The 17,675-nt window shown below is 39.0% G+C and overlaps 1 protein-coding gene across 2 annotated transcripts in view; it reads left to right on the top strand.

Annotated features, from left to right (window-relative positions):
* The first annotated feature begins 5,975 nt into the window (after positions 1-5,975).
* The window catches only part of LOC139133221 (uncharacterized), a 34,513-nt gene continuing 22,813 nt past the window's right edge, over positions 5,976-17,675 (top strand). For both annotated transcript variants that reach the window (XM_070699699.1, XM_070699701.1), the window contains exons 1-3: positions 5,976-6,424; positions 13,721-14,388; positions 16,127-16,289. In XM_070699699.1, coding sequence (XP_070555800.1) covers positions 6,119-6,424; positions 13,721-14,388; positions 16,127-16,289 — 1,137 coding nt within the window. In that variant the 5' untranslated portion in view covers positions 5,976-6,118. The remainder of the gene's footprint in view (positions 6,425-13,720; positions 14,389-16,126; positions 16,290-17,675) is intronic.

Raw genomic sequence — 17,675 nt, 5'->3', positions numbered from 1 at the left:
GGCAGCAAAATGTTGAAAACAGGCTTAACTTAACAGTATTTTAACGTTATTACACAGTATAATGGCAGACATTTTGAATTCGGTCGGCCATCTTGGCTTTATGACGCCGTCATAAAAAATTCGTTTGCGACAATTTAATGTTTTATTTGTAATTTAGGATGTTTGTGTCAATTCATAAAATGTTGAAAACTGCCGAAATTAACCGTATTTTAACGTTTTTTTAAGCAATATAATGGCGACCATTTTGCATTTATGACGTCACAGGGCCTTTCCGGTGGCCTAACCTTTCGGAGCAATAGCTTATTTGATCTACACATTTATGCGGACCTCTGTTGCAAATTTGACACTTTTTTCATCTATGTAACGATATTGCTGTTTTTTGTTGCTCCACCTAATATCATAGTCATACGTGTTAAAATAAAATAATAGCGACGAGAAACCTGTGCAGAGACCATGTGCTGTTTTGACGTCCGACCTCTCTTCAAATTTCGCAGAGTCGATTTCTTTATCGAACTGTGATATTAGCAATAATGTTTTATTCTTGTATCCCAGAGCCTGTGTCCTCTTGAATCTGTCAGGCCTCTGTAATACCCTTGCTGGTGCGTTCGTTGTTGTCTTTGTCAAAGCTCATCCGGGGATTATCTGGTGACAGTGTTCATAGTTTAGTAACGTACCCTTGCTTGCTTTGGCGCATTAGGCAAACAATCTTGTCATGTAATAGACGCAACACAGTCATAAAAGTTCTCATAAGATTGTCAAAGGACAAATACATGACACAGTGAAGAGAAAAGGAAATCTTTGAAAAAACCTGCTCACATAATACCAAGACACCAAAGGGTTAGTGGTATAAATCTTTATTGACAATACATATCATAGTCAAACGTATTAAAATAAAATAATAGCAACAAGAAACCTGTGCTATTGTTTTGACTACGTCTGACCTCTTTCTGGACAATGTTTCAAATTTCGCAGAGTTGATTTCTTTATCGAACTGGTATAAGCTCTAGACCTACACCTGACAATATTGGCAACTTTGTAATTTGGATGGTATGTCTGGTTCCCGCATTGCCAATGGTTCAACGCAAACCACTGCATCTTGCTTTAGAAAAATGTAATACAACGGTCATTACTAATCTTTATCATATACCTAGATTCACGTACCCATGTAAACCTACGGGAAAAGGCGCTCTTACAGGTGTGTAAAAGTTGCCGTATCACGCCCAGGCACACTTTGCCCAAATAAGGTAATGTGCGCGCTTTTTCGAACTTTTTCGTTGTCGTTGCTACGCGCGTTGCTAACCACGTACATTCCATTCGAAAGCACGTCAGCGCGAGATTCGAACCCGTTTCTCTGCGCTTCGCTCGTAGTTTTGAAGCAAATTGTAGACAGTTCGAATCATATTCCGATCAAAATTGGTTTAAACAAGTGCTTGATAGTCTCCTGTCAATGTTTTGCTGAGAAAGTGTATTTTAACGAGCAGGATCAACTACTCATCTGTGCTGTCCCGTCGGTAGCTCTCAGCACACGATTTTTAATTCTCGCGTGAGTTGACCGTTCGTTCTCGCGAGAGTAGGCTTGTTTCAAAATGGCGGCGCCTGGTGATGACCGAACCGGGCCTTAAAAAGTGATCGAAAATAGTTATTTTGAACCAAATTTCACACTTTCTTTGAAACAGAGATTCTTTTGTCGGAAATACACATAGTCTAGTAAGATTTATGGTAGATTATATCTTTAGTTTCACGCAGTCCGTGTAAAAGTATTCAAAATGGCTGCCTCCATGGAAGTGCTCTTTTTTCAATTTCGTAGGTATATAGAGATTCCATTCTAAATTTCTTGTACACGCGTTAGTCTTAATTCGGCCGCTGTCGCTGCGCTCGCTATTAAAGCTTTTAGAAACATAAATTTGTGTTGTTGCAAAGATTTACTTGCCCTTATCCTGCCAGACAATATCACTTTCTCATATCTGCTAAGTCAAGATATAGTTGTATTATTGAGCCAAAAGCTCGGTAATTTTAACTATACTTGGCATGGCATGTACAACAGGTTTAGTCAGTAAAAACCATTGTACATTATCTATGATAAAGGGACATATAATGTGCCTTGACATGATGGTGATTTGAACTTGGCAAATGAGGCTTTTGTTGTGACTTGGCTAGTAGAGGCCAGACGTGATTTGATCTTCGATATATCACCAAGTGACACTATTTTCAGCATTAGATTTTCAAAAATGCAGCATCAGGAGGGAAATTCCTCCTCCTGGCCTCATCGAGTATTAGTCTTGTCAAATTCTTCAAATCCACTTGCTTGTAAAACATGAGTTAGTTTAGGTTTTCAACTTTATACACACTTAATTTACTTTAAGCTGCCCTTTTGTTCTATAAAAAAAATAATTCTTTAACAGTCATAGAATATACAAGAGGCGTAAGCTTATATGTTTTCACAATAACAAAACAAGAATCTGATGTTAGTATGATGTTTAAGTATAACCATAACGTTTGCACAGGCTTAGTGCCTGACTCATTCGCACCAATTGTAAGGTCTGATAACGCATTTGAATAACACACATACCTGTCATACATACATACATACATACATACATACATACATACATACATACATACATACATACATAGATACATACATACTAAACCAAACTTACCTATGTATCCTACTATTGACATGAAAATGGCTGCCACGGCAACGCATTAACAGATTTCAGTGGCTCGTTATCTGAATTTGTTCAATACACATTAAGAGACATCTGAGAAAAGTTTGGTGCTTTTATCATTAATTGCACAATACATTTGCTATGGCGCACCACTATATCCATTAACCTCAAAAACAACCAAGACAATGAAGTTCAGAGAGCTAGTTCCAAGCCTTGGTTTGTGGGCGAGAGGGGACGTGACAAGGGGAACTGTCAAAGCGCGTCGGGCACGTAATCGGCGTAAATCGACAATAATTTGTATGTGATGCATTACCGACTGCTATGACATATAATCCTATTACTGTAAAAAAGTGCAATATGTGAAAACTGTAAGTTATTTAACCTCAGACGTAACCCAGATGACGCGTTAATAAATTACAGAGAGATAGTACCACACCGTGGTTGTGGTTTAGCGGGGATATTTGGAAACCGTCAAAGAGCGTCACACACATCATCATCTAGTCTTGGTTCAAGTTTATGATTTGTGAATGTTCGAGTGGGGTGAAGGCGATGATGTATGTTGTGTTTTTTATGTGAAACGCGTGAGTGGGGTGAACTTGATGAGTCGGGTGGACGCTATACAGGGGAGCTTCTCCCCTGCCTACAGGGGAGTTTCTCCCGGATGTAAATCCGGCAGAAACCAACTCACTACTGCGCAGACTACAAGGTAACGTGTTAAGACGCAAGGAAATGTGGACTACCAAATTCCAAATAGGTTTGTATGAAATAGGAGAGACACAATAGAAAGTATTACAAGTAATTTTTAAAATTTATTTTTTTAATTTAGCGACTTGAACCAACATGTTAAAACTGTAAGTTTAGGTAGAATGCACCTCGGGACAGACATTCGGACTCCCAAACCTTTACTATTTTTCCTGATCTACCTCTTGTGGGGCTTCATTTCAAAGTTCTTGGCGTAAAAAAACTTTTCAGCTTCTTAGTTTTTCGAAAATCAAATTAATTTTATTTTTCTCCATAGAGTTAACACAGGGGTGGCGCCATTTTTAATTTCAGATATCGGTAAATCTTGGGTAATTTGTTTCTCTGCCGCAAAAATTTGCACGGTGACCCCCTATTTTTATTCTTGATTTTGAAAGAGGATAGGTGAAAGATTCATTTAGGAAAATTTGGGCGAGAGTTTAACTTTTTCATTTCCGAGGCTCATACTACCTTAACAAAAATACAAAGTAAAACACGGGTATGTAAACGCGACCTTTCTCCTTCCATAATGGTAAGAATGTTCACAAGAAAGGTTTTATGTAGAGGCAAATGTTTTACTTAGTACAGAGATGACAAGTTAAGGTGCCTGAATTGGACTTGCATGAAATTGTGAAATCACTCTGATGACAATCTGGTCAAATTTAAATGCGGACATATGATAAGTGTCACGTATTGTGAGCTATTTACTGTCAATATGTGAAGTCCTCGCCTCTTACGAGGTTCAATCTGAAGCGGATGCGAAGGAAGAAGCAATGAGGATGCATGTCCAATAAGAACCAAAGTATCTAAGTTTTAATCAGGCTGCCCCGAAAAATGCACTTAAAAATTAAGGGAGGATTTCTAGTAACCTTAATTGTCACAAGTTTGCACTTCCCTGCCATTTTGTAGAGTTTGAAGCTACACCCGATGTTTCCGTTAACACTTAATTCATATTCAAAAGATCATCTGCTAGCAACCAGGGATCAATGTAAGCTGCAGATATAGAATGGCACACCACCGTACTTGCAGTGGATGTTTGCTCTTTGACATCGCATCACATTGATCAGAATCCATGAGTGCAGCTATGAGACAATGCCAATGATTATCCAACATATGTTGTAGTTTTGTGTCAAAGAGGGTCAATTTTACTGTTCCTTTATGTTAGCTCCAATTTGTCACTGATCAGTTGCCGTCTGTTTATACTGCCTGTCCGTAGGAATGTACACACACGAAGGTGAGTATGTATGTATGTATGTATGTCTGTCTGTCTGTCTGCTGTCTGTCTGTCTGTATGTATGTATGTATGTATGTATGTATGTATGTATGTATGTATGTATGTATGTATATCTGTGTATCTATCTATCTATCTATCTATCTATCTATCTATCTATCTATCTATCTATCTATCTATCTATCTATCTATGCATGTGTCATGTACATGCATGTATCTGTGTACGTGCCTCTGTGTGCTTGTATTTCTACTGCGAACACCTAGCTCCGTCATGGGTTTGATGCAGGATGTATGAGAGTCTGTGCTGATCCTAAAATATGTATATCTGCAGAAGGGGAACTGATAAGACATATATCTATACCACAGGCCGAACAAGGGAATTTATTTGCTGGGCGTAGGTGACCACTATTCCAATGCCAGAAGTGGAAGTGGTCTCTTACCGTAAGGTCTTCTGTCATATCTTGCCGCCTATCAATAATTTTGCTCTTCTTCACGATAAGTTGTGCAGATTTCACACATTTACACATACTGTAAGGAGTGGCAAGAGTATGAAATCTCAGCGAAATCACCGACCTGAAATCTAATGAAAATGAATCAACGCGGAAAATACTTTTGGCTTCAATTTGTCAATACATTCCTTTGAATATTTGTATCACTGCGACATTGGCACAGTTCTTATTAATTAGAATTATTAATTAGAATTATGATTGACACTGAAAGAATCCCGTTTTATATGTTTTATGTAGAGTTTAATACACCAGTTTCTACCTACTATAAATATTCAAAAATATACATCACTTACTGTGAAATATTGTAAATGAAATTGCATTTGGTTTTGATTTCTTATCGAAACTAAATATTCCTGGCAAATGACAAAAATAACAGGCAAGGATGGTTTTGCTATCAACTATAGTGCTGTACCACCGCGTCATCTAGCAACTAGGTGAGACGTGCAACATACATGTTTGGGTTATGTAATAATTAAACTTATAGGCTATGTCATACTAGTATTCAAGCTTTGTCATTTTCGGTCAACAAAGCTCCGAAACCTCATACAAGATTGCTTTAAAATTGTCTTAACACCTTCAAAGAAACAACGATTTTATATTTTGATAGCTATGTAAATTTGCCAAACGAAATCTAACTTCATTCAATTGTTGTGCTCGATACGATTGGCCAATGGCGACCATGCTTACAATAGCCAATACCTGACCCATTCAGTGAGCGCGTAGCCAGCGGTAGAACTGGGGCAGGGAACCAGAATAGTAAATTAAATCTTTTTTAGAAACACTCCATTTTGATTTCTTTCGTTTGTTTTGCAGTGCCCTTGTTTTGTTCTAATTATTTGTTTTATTATTGTCTCATCAACTATATTCCCAATCGTACACTCCGGTGGTAACGCTGATCAAATGGGAGTACAGTGTTATTTACACTATTTTCTTGGTTACTTGGGCAATAACACCTGCGCACGCACACAACCATGCTGCTTCCCATGGTGATGGTTCGCCGCTTGTTCTTGTCCATGACGATTGTTTTTGCCGCTTTTTACACCGTGTACATCATGACGGGGAAACAAGAGCTGCCCGACCTTCAACCGGAGGCAATGCCGTCAAATTATTTGGACGACGAAAATCTCGACACTGCCGGCGCAGAATACGAAAATGTGGTTTTCAGAGCAGAGGATGATCACGTAGTCACCGGTGAAGCGAGATCACTAGGAGAAGGACTCTCGAAAACTGCTCATTCAGTCGTGAACTTGAATGGTTCCGAGAACACAGGCTTAAAGGTACGTAAGGCCAGGGCCTCTTTAACTACTGTCATTGACTTTATTTAAGCGAAAAGTCAGGCGAAAAGTCTCTCTTAAAACCCTTTTCAATATATATATTATGTCGATACAACTTTTCAATAATGTCACCCATCTTGCCGATACGTGTAGGTGTCACTCGGAAGATGTATTTGCACCACCGTGATCGGTATAATTTACACTTTCGTAGTCTCTGAATAAAATGCCATTTCTTCGTTTATAGATATTCGATATTCCGCCGAGTGTCAACACAGAGAGTAGCTGTTAGTTCAAGTATTAACTATGAGAAATCACAAATACAAATACAAGCGATATCCTGTCGAGCATTCATATTTCGATAAACACACATATCATTTTTATTGCACACTGTAATCCCGTCCGCTATTCGCTAAGGTCGGTGGATAGTGCCTACGATTACCAACGTAGGAAATTCGTGCGTTGACCTGACATCACATTCAGCATTCATTTTATTTTCATTTTATTTGATACACAGATCAACTGGCAAACCCACTAACAGATCTGCAAAACAAAAAAGTCACACCATCACAAGACAAATGTACAAGACAACCATAAAAGTAACACGTTACATTAAATTGAAAAAAACATACACAAATCAAAAACGAGAACTGTTAAAATGACTGGATAAAATAGTTTTAAAACTACACAGCGTAGAAAAAATATCTATATTACATTTGAAAGAGATATCGTTAAAAACAGACATGCATCTGGGCACTGTCGAGAATTTTCTGCAATTAACAGAACACAAGTCTGGTTTAAAAAGGGGTTTCTTGTATAAATTTCTAGTGGGGGCATAAAAGCAGATTTGATTTAAAATTCAGCACCTCCCTTTCACAGAGAAGTACTTGGATCATGGTGCCCTGCTGATTTGTGCCAGGAAGACTTGCAGACGAGTCTGCCAAACCAAATCATTTTGATCCATGATAAAACAGATCCTAAAAGATGGAAAATTCAACATGAAAAAGGTCTATGGATCTGGCACCCCTCTGCTCCTTCTGTAATGTTTGTGACAAGGCATTGGACCTTAAATTTACACGTGTAAATTCTCTCGCACATTATTGGGCGAGTTTTTATGTTTTCTACCAAAAAGGTCTTATTCTCGTTAATTGTGAGACCCAGACTTCATGATATACTTTGTTGGAGACACACGTGCCGCAGTTATTGATAATCATCTCCTAGCAAACCGATTTACTTATGCAATGAAAATGAAAAATGGGAGCTCATAATTTGCTATGTATTTGTTTGCTACAAACAAGTCAAAGAAAACTACCATCCAGAATATAAAATTGCTACCGAAAAAACAAAACCAGGGGAGCAAGAATGTTGTAAACGGATTAAAATACTATCAAATAACTGATAATTGAGAACGATACTGCAACACCTCTATGACAAGCATTGCAACATTACATTAAGCCAAGAAAAATAAAAAAGTTTGTTTCTCATCCTCGCACGTGTCAATCTAGGCCCGCCGCGTCAACCTTTTTTTTCTGCTGATGAGGAAATAAAATTAAATAAAACCCGCAAAAATACGAGACGATAGTGCATAACACAGCGCTGTGTAAAACAGAACTGTAAACCAAAAAAAATCGATTCAGAACTGTACACATTATGTCACCGTTATATTACACTGTCAAAACTGTGCATTGCTGCACTTAGTTAAAGTCAAACCGCAGAACTGTTGCTGTACAAAAGTACCAAAGCAACACTGCTGTGCATGTATCTCTGCTTGCATTACTATTTCGTTTTCATGTTTTTGGCGTGTCCTTGTTGGTTGAAGAATAAAAAAAATTGAGAAGAAAAAACCACGTCGCCACATCATTTTTGCAATATATCTAGGATGAGAAACAAACTTTTTATTTTTTTTTTGGCCTTACTCTTACCAATAACATCTCCTTAAAGTAGAACGCGCCTGGGGGCAGATATTCGGACGCTATTCTGAAACACGATGGGAACTAATTTTGAGTGATTGGATTTTCATATTTTCCAAATTTCTCAAAAGAGTTAGGTGACCTATAGCTGAATGTTGCAATAATACAAATTACTCATGACACGTAAATAATGTTAAAGGGAATGCAGATAAACTTACATTTGCAGATTAAACAGGCATTACTTCACCATCATATTATCCCAAATTACTTCCAATCGTGTTTCTCATCAACCACTTGTGGGGATTCATTTTAAAGCTCTTGGTGAAAGAAAACTTTTCATCGTCTTAGTTTTTCGAAAATCGAAAATTTTATTTTTCTCCATAGTGTTAACACAGGGATGGCGGCCATTTTGAATTTTAAATATCGGTAAATCTTCGGGTAATTATTTCTTTGTTACCAAAATTAACACGGTGACCCGTCCCCTATTTTTATTCCTGATTATTTCTTGATTATGAAGGAGAATGGCTGAAAGATTCTTTGAGAAAAGTTTCAGCAAGAGCTTAAGTCATTCGCTTTCGAGGCGCACGTCACCTTAACTAAAAATTCCATCGCATTTAGTAGCTAGTTAGTAAATTCTAACGTGGGTATTGGCTAATAGCTAACAGATATCCAAATCCTTGGATATTCTCTTTGAGAACACACCTTTTTGGGACAAAATCTGGAGAGCTTTAAAATGGGCCCCAACGAGTGTCAGGTCAGAAAAGAATTGTAAAAATTTGAGAGTGCAAATATCTTTTCCCGAGCCGCACTCAACAGTCAGCACAGCACTGACAAAAAAGCTGAAAACCTGTTATTACATCCAGCATCAAAAACACAGCTGTGACCTGTACATTCAGTAGTTTTGGACGATGGAGTAACGAGTCATATACATGCGAACATGTCAGACACAGGCAATTTTTTTTGGTCAAAATTTTGTTCTTGCAAGGCATGTTCAGTAAGTGAAACTGGATACCTCTATTTCATTGTGCGCTAAGAGGGCGCCGAAATATGAAATTGGATGTCACATAAACAAAGCAGTCGAAGAAATACGGTTTGATGTAGCTTCTGGTTGGAGGGACGAAAATATGAAATGAGGGAGCACTATAGATACTTTCTGATGCATTAATTTTTAACTTGTGCTTTCCCGACACCAAATGTTGACTATGCAGGATTTTCTCTTCAAAAACATCACTAGAACATAAAAATCAGAAGATAAAAGAATCTTCCCCCTCACTATATTTATTACCATCACCCCCATATGCAATGGTTCAACCATAAGGTCACCCCTCAAACCCATGCCACCATACCGACACAACCAGTCGCGCTTTGGATTATATGAGGTTATTACGAAAATACCGCAAAGGATGCACGAGGACATTGGCGCAGCGTATCGCCCGACGCAAAGCGGAGGGCGATGCGAGGCGCCATGTCCGAGTGCATCCTTTGCGGTATTTTCGTAATAACCTTATTATTATACATCTTACATTCCTGATCGGGGCATCAAAATGTCGGAGTAGTGACCGTTTCGTGCAACATCAACAATTTTTCTTCCGATTTTATCGCGCCAGTGTGGAACGCTACCTCGGACGCGCTTCTGCAAGTTTTGGAGTGTGTGCACTACACACATACGTACGTACAGAGCGCGCGCGAGACTTGTTCTGGCACTCGTCCAAGGGGTCCCTTGAAACCGTTCTACAGTGAACGCGCAGATACAGCCGCAGGGAATGGGGCGCCTTGAAACTGTGCCGTACGGAACGGGCGCGAGTTCCGTACGGCTTTTTTAGCGCACGCTAAATTCTATTGTTCTCGATGGTAGATGTATAATAATATTGATTATTGAAGTTGATAATAAATCAAAGTGATTGATGAATCAATCGTTAGCTTCGTATCCGGAGGGGTTCGTGTAAGCACTCCTTTATCATACATGCAAATACTTTGGTGATGACTGTTTTCCTAGGGACGTTCTGAAATTGGCGGTAAGGTTGACCTCTCTTGCTCCTCGGTGTATATTCGTAGAAGGTTGGTTGATAAGGAGTGATGGACATGTCCGCACCAGGGCCATTCTACTTCATAGGAGGGGTTGCCTTAGACGTTCATGACAACGAATAATTTAAATATTATGTCAAGATGATGTGAAACATAGACTGGAGCGTGTTTTTGTATAATTCCGTTACTGGCTTGCCTAAATAGAAGGTAAACGTGTTATAAATGACCTACAATAAAGTTTGACTTTCTTGGGAGTATCTTTAGTATAACGGGACACCATGATCACTGTAGTACTACGAATCGCTCCGTCAAACATATGGCATGTGCATCATCTCTGTCGTGGGTGTTCAGTGGTGAAGTCGGATTTTTGTGGCTTATTTTAATGGCTATGCTAAATGCAATTCACTATCTGGATATTGGAACTCATCAACAGGAAACTCGTCGTACAGCAATTCTGTCATGATGCACTATCGACCGCGATCGTACTTTTCAGTATCGTACTACGACATGAAAAACCCAATAATAATCACAATAATTACAATGCTTAAATGCGTTCATTCATTCGTTTGTTTGTTTGTTGTTTTTGTTGTAAAACCGTGCTTGTACATGTACAATGGCTAAAAAATGAAAGCAAGCAAGATAATTTTGACTCGTACCGAAGTATACATGAGATTCGGAGTGTCATGAGTTCTGTTCACTCAGCTATATGAAGATATCAATGCGCATGCCCGGCTGTTAGTAGTTTCAGTCACAGTAAAAAGGCGATTCATAGACAAAAGTCTAAATCACGGGGTATCCAGAGATCTGGTTGTTGTTGTTTGTATTGTTGTGTATGTTTATTAGTCGTGCTGTTGTTGACCAATAAAATCCAAGAACATAACTGTTGCGTTGTTGTTGGTGCAAACGTAATGTAGATGCCATAAGGAACACTACAACGGAGTTAATTAAAATGTAATTAAAAAATCTGTACCGCATCGTTTTTAATGTTGTTCGATACACTAAAATGAAATTGGTTGTAAATTAAAATCAACTCTGCTAAAGTTGAAACACTGTCTGGAACGAGGCAGTCAAAACAATGACACACATCCATACATCACCAGAACGCATCATTTGGAAATTTAACGTTGTTCGTGTGGATCTGGTGTTGTTGTTTTGACTTCGTCTGACCTCCTTTCAGACAATGTTTCAACTTTGGCAGAGTTGATTTATTGATGGTTGACTGATATTACTGCTACACGACAGTTACACCTGACTGTGTTGACAATCCGCAATTTAGACAGTATGTCTTGAGCCCGTATTGCCGTATCGGAGGTAAGTATGGCGACATTTGGCAAATTGTGTTCATTATATGATCAACTCGCTTCATTGACGTGTGCTACCCAACAGTCTATTTCTACAGCAACCTGAAACATATGATACCGGGGCATTCAACCAAGCCATCAGTAGGTTAACAAAGCAAAAGCCCTACCAGCCTATCATACATGTACTTGCTGACTTTTTTTCAGTCGCCGACATTCGTCGTGCCTTGGTAAATCACTACTTTGCCGACACGGAACGGATTTTCGATTTTCGGCAGCATCGATGGTCCGTATCCATATGCCGACCTACTCGATATTTTATATACACACGGAAATATGTTTAAGTTTTAGAAACTGTGCCGTGATACTTAACAGTTGGTCACAAACTCTATCAATGGGTCAACTTTAACGAGCAACATTTGACCCCAAGAGGACAAACATGAAGCATGCATATGATTAATATATCACAAAATATGGCTGAAAAGGGCGAAAAAGGACTAAGGGAAAATATGCAGAAATTGTCTTCTGCGAAATAACTTACTAAATCTTGGAGAGCCATATATTGTTCATGATTTCACAACTCAAAGATTTAATGAGCTTTCCCTAGGACCATCCGTAATGATAGATATAGGTGATTAATATCCTTACCAGATGAATTAGTTTCAAAGTTTTACCTCTAACGATACATATATTAATTCACCAAGCGTTTAATTTCTAGAAAGTTTGACCGTTGATGGGAGAAAAATTAAAGGGAGGGCATCATCGGAACTGCGCTCAAAGGTCACATGAAACCCATTGGGTAAAGCTAAGACTTGTTTGCCATAATCAATATGTACATCGTGAAATATAAATGTTGCAGCTATGTTCATGTGAGGTATCTAGATATCGTGCGTCAAATACATTATTTGTGAACAAGAAAGTCCTACAGGCGCAGTTCCGATGTCCCTTCCTGTAACTTCCGTCCGATCACCGGGTTTTATTCAGCGACAATAAATACTAATATGATAAAAACCAAATAAGTTTCGTTGCCTACAAGTTTTCTTCTGTTCATGTTTGCCTTTCTATTACCTATACGCTCTGCTTGCTTGAGACATGGCGGACAGCGCACTGTTTCATGATCAGATATGCGTAGTAAAATGCACCCTCTTTCGGTGAACTGCATCTGTTGTGGAATATCATGCCTGATTCCATAATCCTGCAGACTCGATAATCCTGCAAAATATTTAGGTCACGCGCGGAAGCGCATCTTACTACTTAGGCACTTACACACACACACGTCTCAAGCGAGCAGAGCGTGTAAGTAGAGAAAGGCAGACAGAAAAAACTTGTAGACAACGAAACTTATTTGGTTTTATCATATTAGTATTTCTTGTTCCTGAATAAAACCTTGTGGTCCGATGCTAGTTGTCGTTACGTATTTTTAATTCATTTTTCGTGTTTGGGCAAATATACTAATATTACAATGCCCTGTCTGTCGCATTTTATTTGGTCGAGCTGAACCACGTGACCGACCACAAATACGCAATAATGGTTTGTTTAGGCCTATGTGCCGTGAATATGAACAATGTCGTAAACATCGTAACTTTTCAGCTAAAACGTAAATTGTGATTTGTACGAAGATCATAATCAATCACAAAATAAAATGGAACACTTGTGGGCCAAGTTTAGACACATTTTTTGAATAAATCTCCGGATTTGCAAAATGTTTACAGCGCGCACTACTCACTGACAAGTTCTGGGGCCCCGTGGGAAATTCCGGGGGAAAATTCTCGTAAATTTGATGGTTTTGGGGTTCTTTGATAATATAATGTAAATAACAGACTCCGCGCTGACCATTAACGTTTATTTATGGGCGCGGGCGAGAGGAAAGCCAAAATTAACGGGCTCGGCAAGCCTTGCCCGTTAATTTTTGGTTTTCCCCTCACCCTTGCCAACAAATAAACGTTAATGGTCAGCGCGTCGTCCGTTATTTCTATAATTTCACCATATCGAATCTTTTACTAGATGTATCTCTTTCCCTTTAAAAGGGGTTTCTTAATTTTATGTTTTCCCTTTTTGTGTACCGTCAGAATAACAGTGAGCGGGTACAAACGGCTACAAAACTGAACTACAGCGGGCGCTATCTTCTATTCCTGAACGCAGTGGGCTTTGGTGGGCCAAACTGCCAGTTCGTGCTCTTCAGAAATGCGCTGATGTTTGCCATGATGGACAATCGTAGCCTTGCCGCTGCCGTGCACTTCCACAGTCACGCTGTCTATGACAAAGTGAAACGCGAGAGAACTCTTCAAGAAACCTTCGACGTCACAAGATTAACAGAGATTGTGAATATAGAGTCAGTCGAGAGATTCAAAGAAGAGTGTAATTCAACTGTGGAGGCGCTTCTAACATCGGCATCACCAGGAAATAACACTATTGTACGGCCGCGTAGTCTCTATCAGAAAAGCGCCGCAAGTTACCAGGATATGTACGGAATACGGGTGCCTAGCCAGGAAGATGCCATCAAACTTAAAACTCAGACACGCCGAAAACTGGAGACAGCATCCACCTTAAAATGTGTCGGTATTTGGGTTTTAAGACCATCGGATTTCGGCCTGAAATCTCAAGATTTGCGCAAGACCGTCTTGAACCACATGAGATATTCCGCAGACATACAGAAGGCGGCTGAGGATATTGGGAGGCTGAGTTTACACAGTCAACCGTACATAACACTGCATTGGAGAAACATGGCACAAGAACTGTAAGTACAATTTTAATGTGAATTCTTTATGGGTTGTTTGAAAAAATGGCATATAGCTTTACCAACATTTAATGTCATCTACACACTGAATATAGTGAAAGGAAGGGCATGGGCGATTCAAATAACTTATTTCCTCTTTTGTCCTTCCGTGAATTTTTCACCTCGCCATTCAGTTGTTCTCAATTGTTTTTAGGGTTTAAAGATTCATTTGCGAACAATCTGATAAATGGAATGTTATGTCCAGACTGAAATCATTTGCCGTTGATAACGACACACATAAAATAGAATGCGCCTCGGGGACAGATATTCGGGCTTTCAAACTTTATCAATTCTATTCTGATCAGCTACTTTCGGGGGTTCATTTTAAAGCTCTTGGTGAAAGAAAACTTTTCACCAAACTTTTCACCGTCTTAGTTTTTCGAAAATCGAAAATTTTATTTTTCTCCATAGAGTTAACACAGGGATGGCGGCCATTTCGAATTTGCAGGTAAATCTTGGGTAATTTGTTTCCTTAGTACCAAACTTTGCTCGGTGACCCCCGATTTTTGGACACCATGACGGTTGCGCAAAGTGCCAAAGGTGTCCTATGTCGCCGCAATGTCTGTGAGTCTGTCCGTCCGTCCGTCTGTCCGTCCGTCCGTCTGTCCGTAGACGGATTTTGTTCCACTCATATAAACTTAAGAACCGTTGGGTCCAATGTCATGTAATTTGGTATATAGCATTGTCATGATCACATCTAGATCTGATTAGACTTAGGTGGGTGTGGCTTCTAAATTAGTTGCTCATTAGCATATTTTTAATGAATTTTGTAATTAAGCCATATCTCAAGAAGTCCTCAACTGAATTTGATGTGACTTTGCTCATACTTTCATCACCCTAAAGCATAACTTTGCTGAACGTTAAGTGGGTTGGGCTTGATTATGTCTCATTTGCATATTTAATGAATTTGTGTAATTAGGCTATATTCAAGAATTTCTCAAACAGACATACATGGAAGAACGGCAGCACATAATTGGTCGAGATTCGCTACAAATGTTGAACATCAAAGGACTCATCTGCCATGAATGATATAAAGGGCTGACATGAAAGGTAATTGCAATTTTGCATATTTGATGAATTTTCCTAAATAGGGATATATATCTGCATTTACGCGATCGAAAATGATGAAACTTTCTATGTACATGAAAGATTCTATGATACACATTATTGGAATTCATTAAGCAGTTTTACTTCAGCCAAGTCCTAATTTGCATATTTAATGAATTTTCCTAATTAGGGATATATCTTGATTGCCTTGACCAAAGTTGACGAAACTATGTACATGGATGTTCCAAGGTATCCAGTCAAGTCCTTACTGTGATTATTCTTGCTTTTTAAAGAGAATGGTTGAAAGATTCATTGAGGAAAGTTTGAGCATAAGTTGAAGTCTTTCACTTTCGAGGCGCATATTAACTTAGTTAATAAAGCATATTGCCAAAATCAATAACGACTTTGAATATGCAGACAGAAATCTGTACAAAGACAGAAACATCTAAAATAACAAATCAGTAGTGTAGTATTTAGTTTTTGTGAAATGTGGTAACGGCCGTGCGCTGCAAACTGCTCGATTTCCTCTGTGGAGGGACCATGGTGGAAGATAATGTCTGAGCACATCGTCAGTCGATAGCCATGACCTGATTTTGTGTGTCACTCGTTCTCTCTACGTTGTTGTTATTGTTGTTGTTGTTGTTGTTTTAAGGTACACTTCGTGCATAAAGCGAAGGAAAGGGAACTGTGAGTCACACAAGAAAGAAGCTGACGCAATGAAGCGGACATCTATCGTTGTCGCCGAACGTATCCGAAATTTAATGAACGCACACAAGCTTTTGCAGATTTACGTAGCATTACCACCAATGCATGCGGTAGGTGTTTTTATCCGAGACTTTTACCATGTACTATACTACAGCTTTATATAACAGTACTGAATTCTATTGCGTCATCCGTAGATTATTACTCGTAATGTATCCGACTATCGAGCACCGTGACTGTGACCCCAGGTGTTTTCTACAGGACTTATTCACTGTCATTGCCAAAATCATACAATAACGTTGAACGTAGTTCATTTATTAGAATGAGTATAGAGAAGACAATCTAGTTCTTTTTATCTACGCTACAGTTATCACAGGTGCGGTTTGTAGGGGGCGCAATTCCTAAAATGGATACTGCAACTCCGAGTCGGACCCGGAGGGGAATCACCCTTTCATTTCTTTCGTGTGACGATACAGGAAGTTAAAAAATTGGAATTGTCTTCAGGAATAGAAAATTAAGTGATAAAAAATTCAGCCAGTTTAAGGTAGATGGGGGGGGGGGGGGAACAGATATTCAGGCGCTCAAACTTTTACAACTTTTACTGTTTTAGTCTACCGCATCATGGGGGAGGGGTATGACAGGTAGTTCACTATTGTTCCATACACGGCGAAGGCTGCTGTACGCATTAGAAAGATTGGTCAATTTATCTTTTTTGTCATGTATTTTGACGGCATTCGCCGTGTATCGAACCGCAAGCGACTGCGTTTTCATTGCTACGGGCCAGGCTATGGGCGTTCATTTTGCACTGTCATGTGATCTCAACACGCGCGCTTTAGTAAACAAGTCATTGTCAATGACATAGTCCCCACTTGTAATAGGAGTATTAGTCTTGATGGGGCAGGGAAATGTGGTCATTAGGAAGTATCACTGGAGTGTGTATGTTCAGATCTATGGACGCATAGGTCTATGTCATCGTTCCCAATTTGAAACAAGAGGCATGTCTAAGTTATGGTTCTAAATCGGCAAAAAAGATCAGACCTCTAGCTGTATTGGCCAGCCAAGAAATACATATGCGCATAATAAATGTGGTGCAAGATGTGACATCTTAAGGTCTATTATCCTATCAAAATTGAAGCGTAAAGAACTTGTGGTTACTGAGTTATGCATATGTATGCATAATCAAGGTCAAAGGTCATCAAGGTCACGTGACATTATGGAAAAAAATTGTATTGCTAATTAATCCATGTATGCCAAAATTCAGACCTCTAGCTCTATTGGCTTGCCCACAATTATATATGTGCATAATTAATGAGGTAAAGCATGTGTTGTCATAAGGTCTCCCATCCTACTAAATATAAAGGACATAGCACTTGTGGTTACTTATTTATTGACATAATTGTGTATTTTAGGTAAAAGGTTATCGAGGTCACATGACATTTTGTCAAAAAATTTCTATCCTATAGTCTATCCCTATATACCAAAAATCATACATCTAGCTC

The sequence above is a fragment of the Ptychodera flava genome, chromosome 5, assembly GCF_041260155.1.
Source record: "Ptychodera flava strain L36383 chromosome 5, AS_Pfla_20210202, whole genome shotgun sequence".
In the NCBI taxonomy this organism is placed as follows: Eukaryota; Metazoa; Hemichordata; class Enteropneusta; family Ptychoderidae; genus Ptychodera; species Ptychodera flava.
This window is presented reverse-complemented; position numbering and strand designations above follow the sequence as displayed.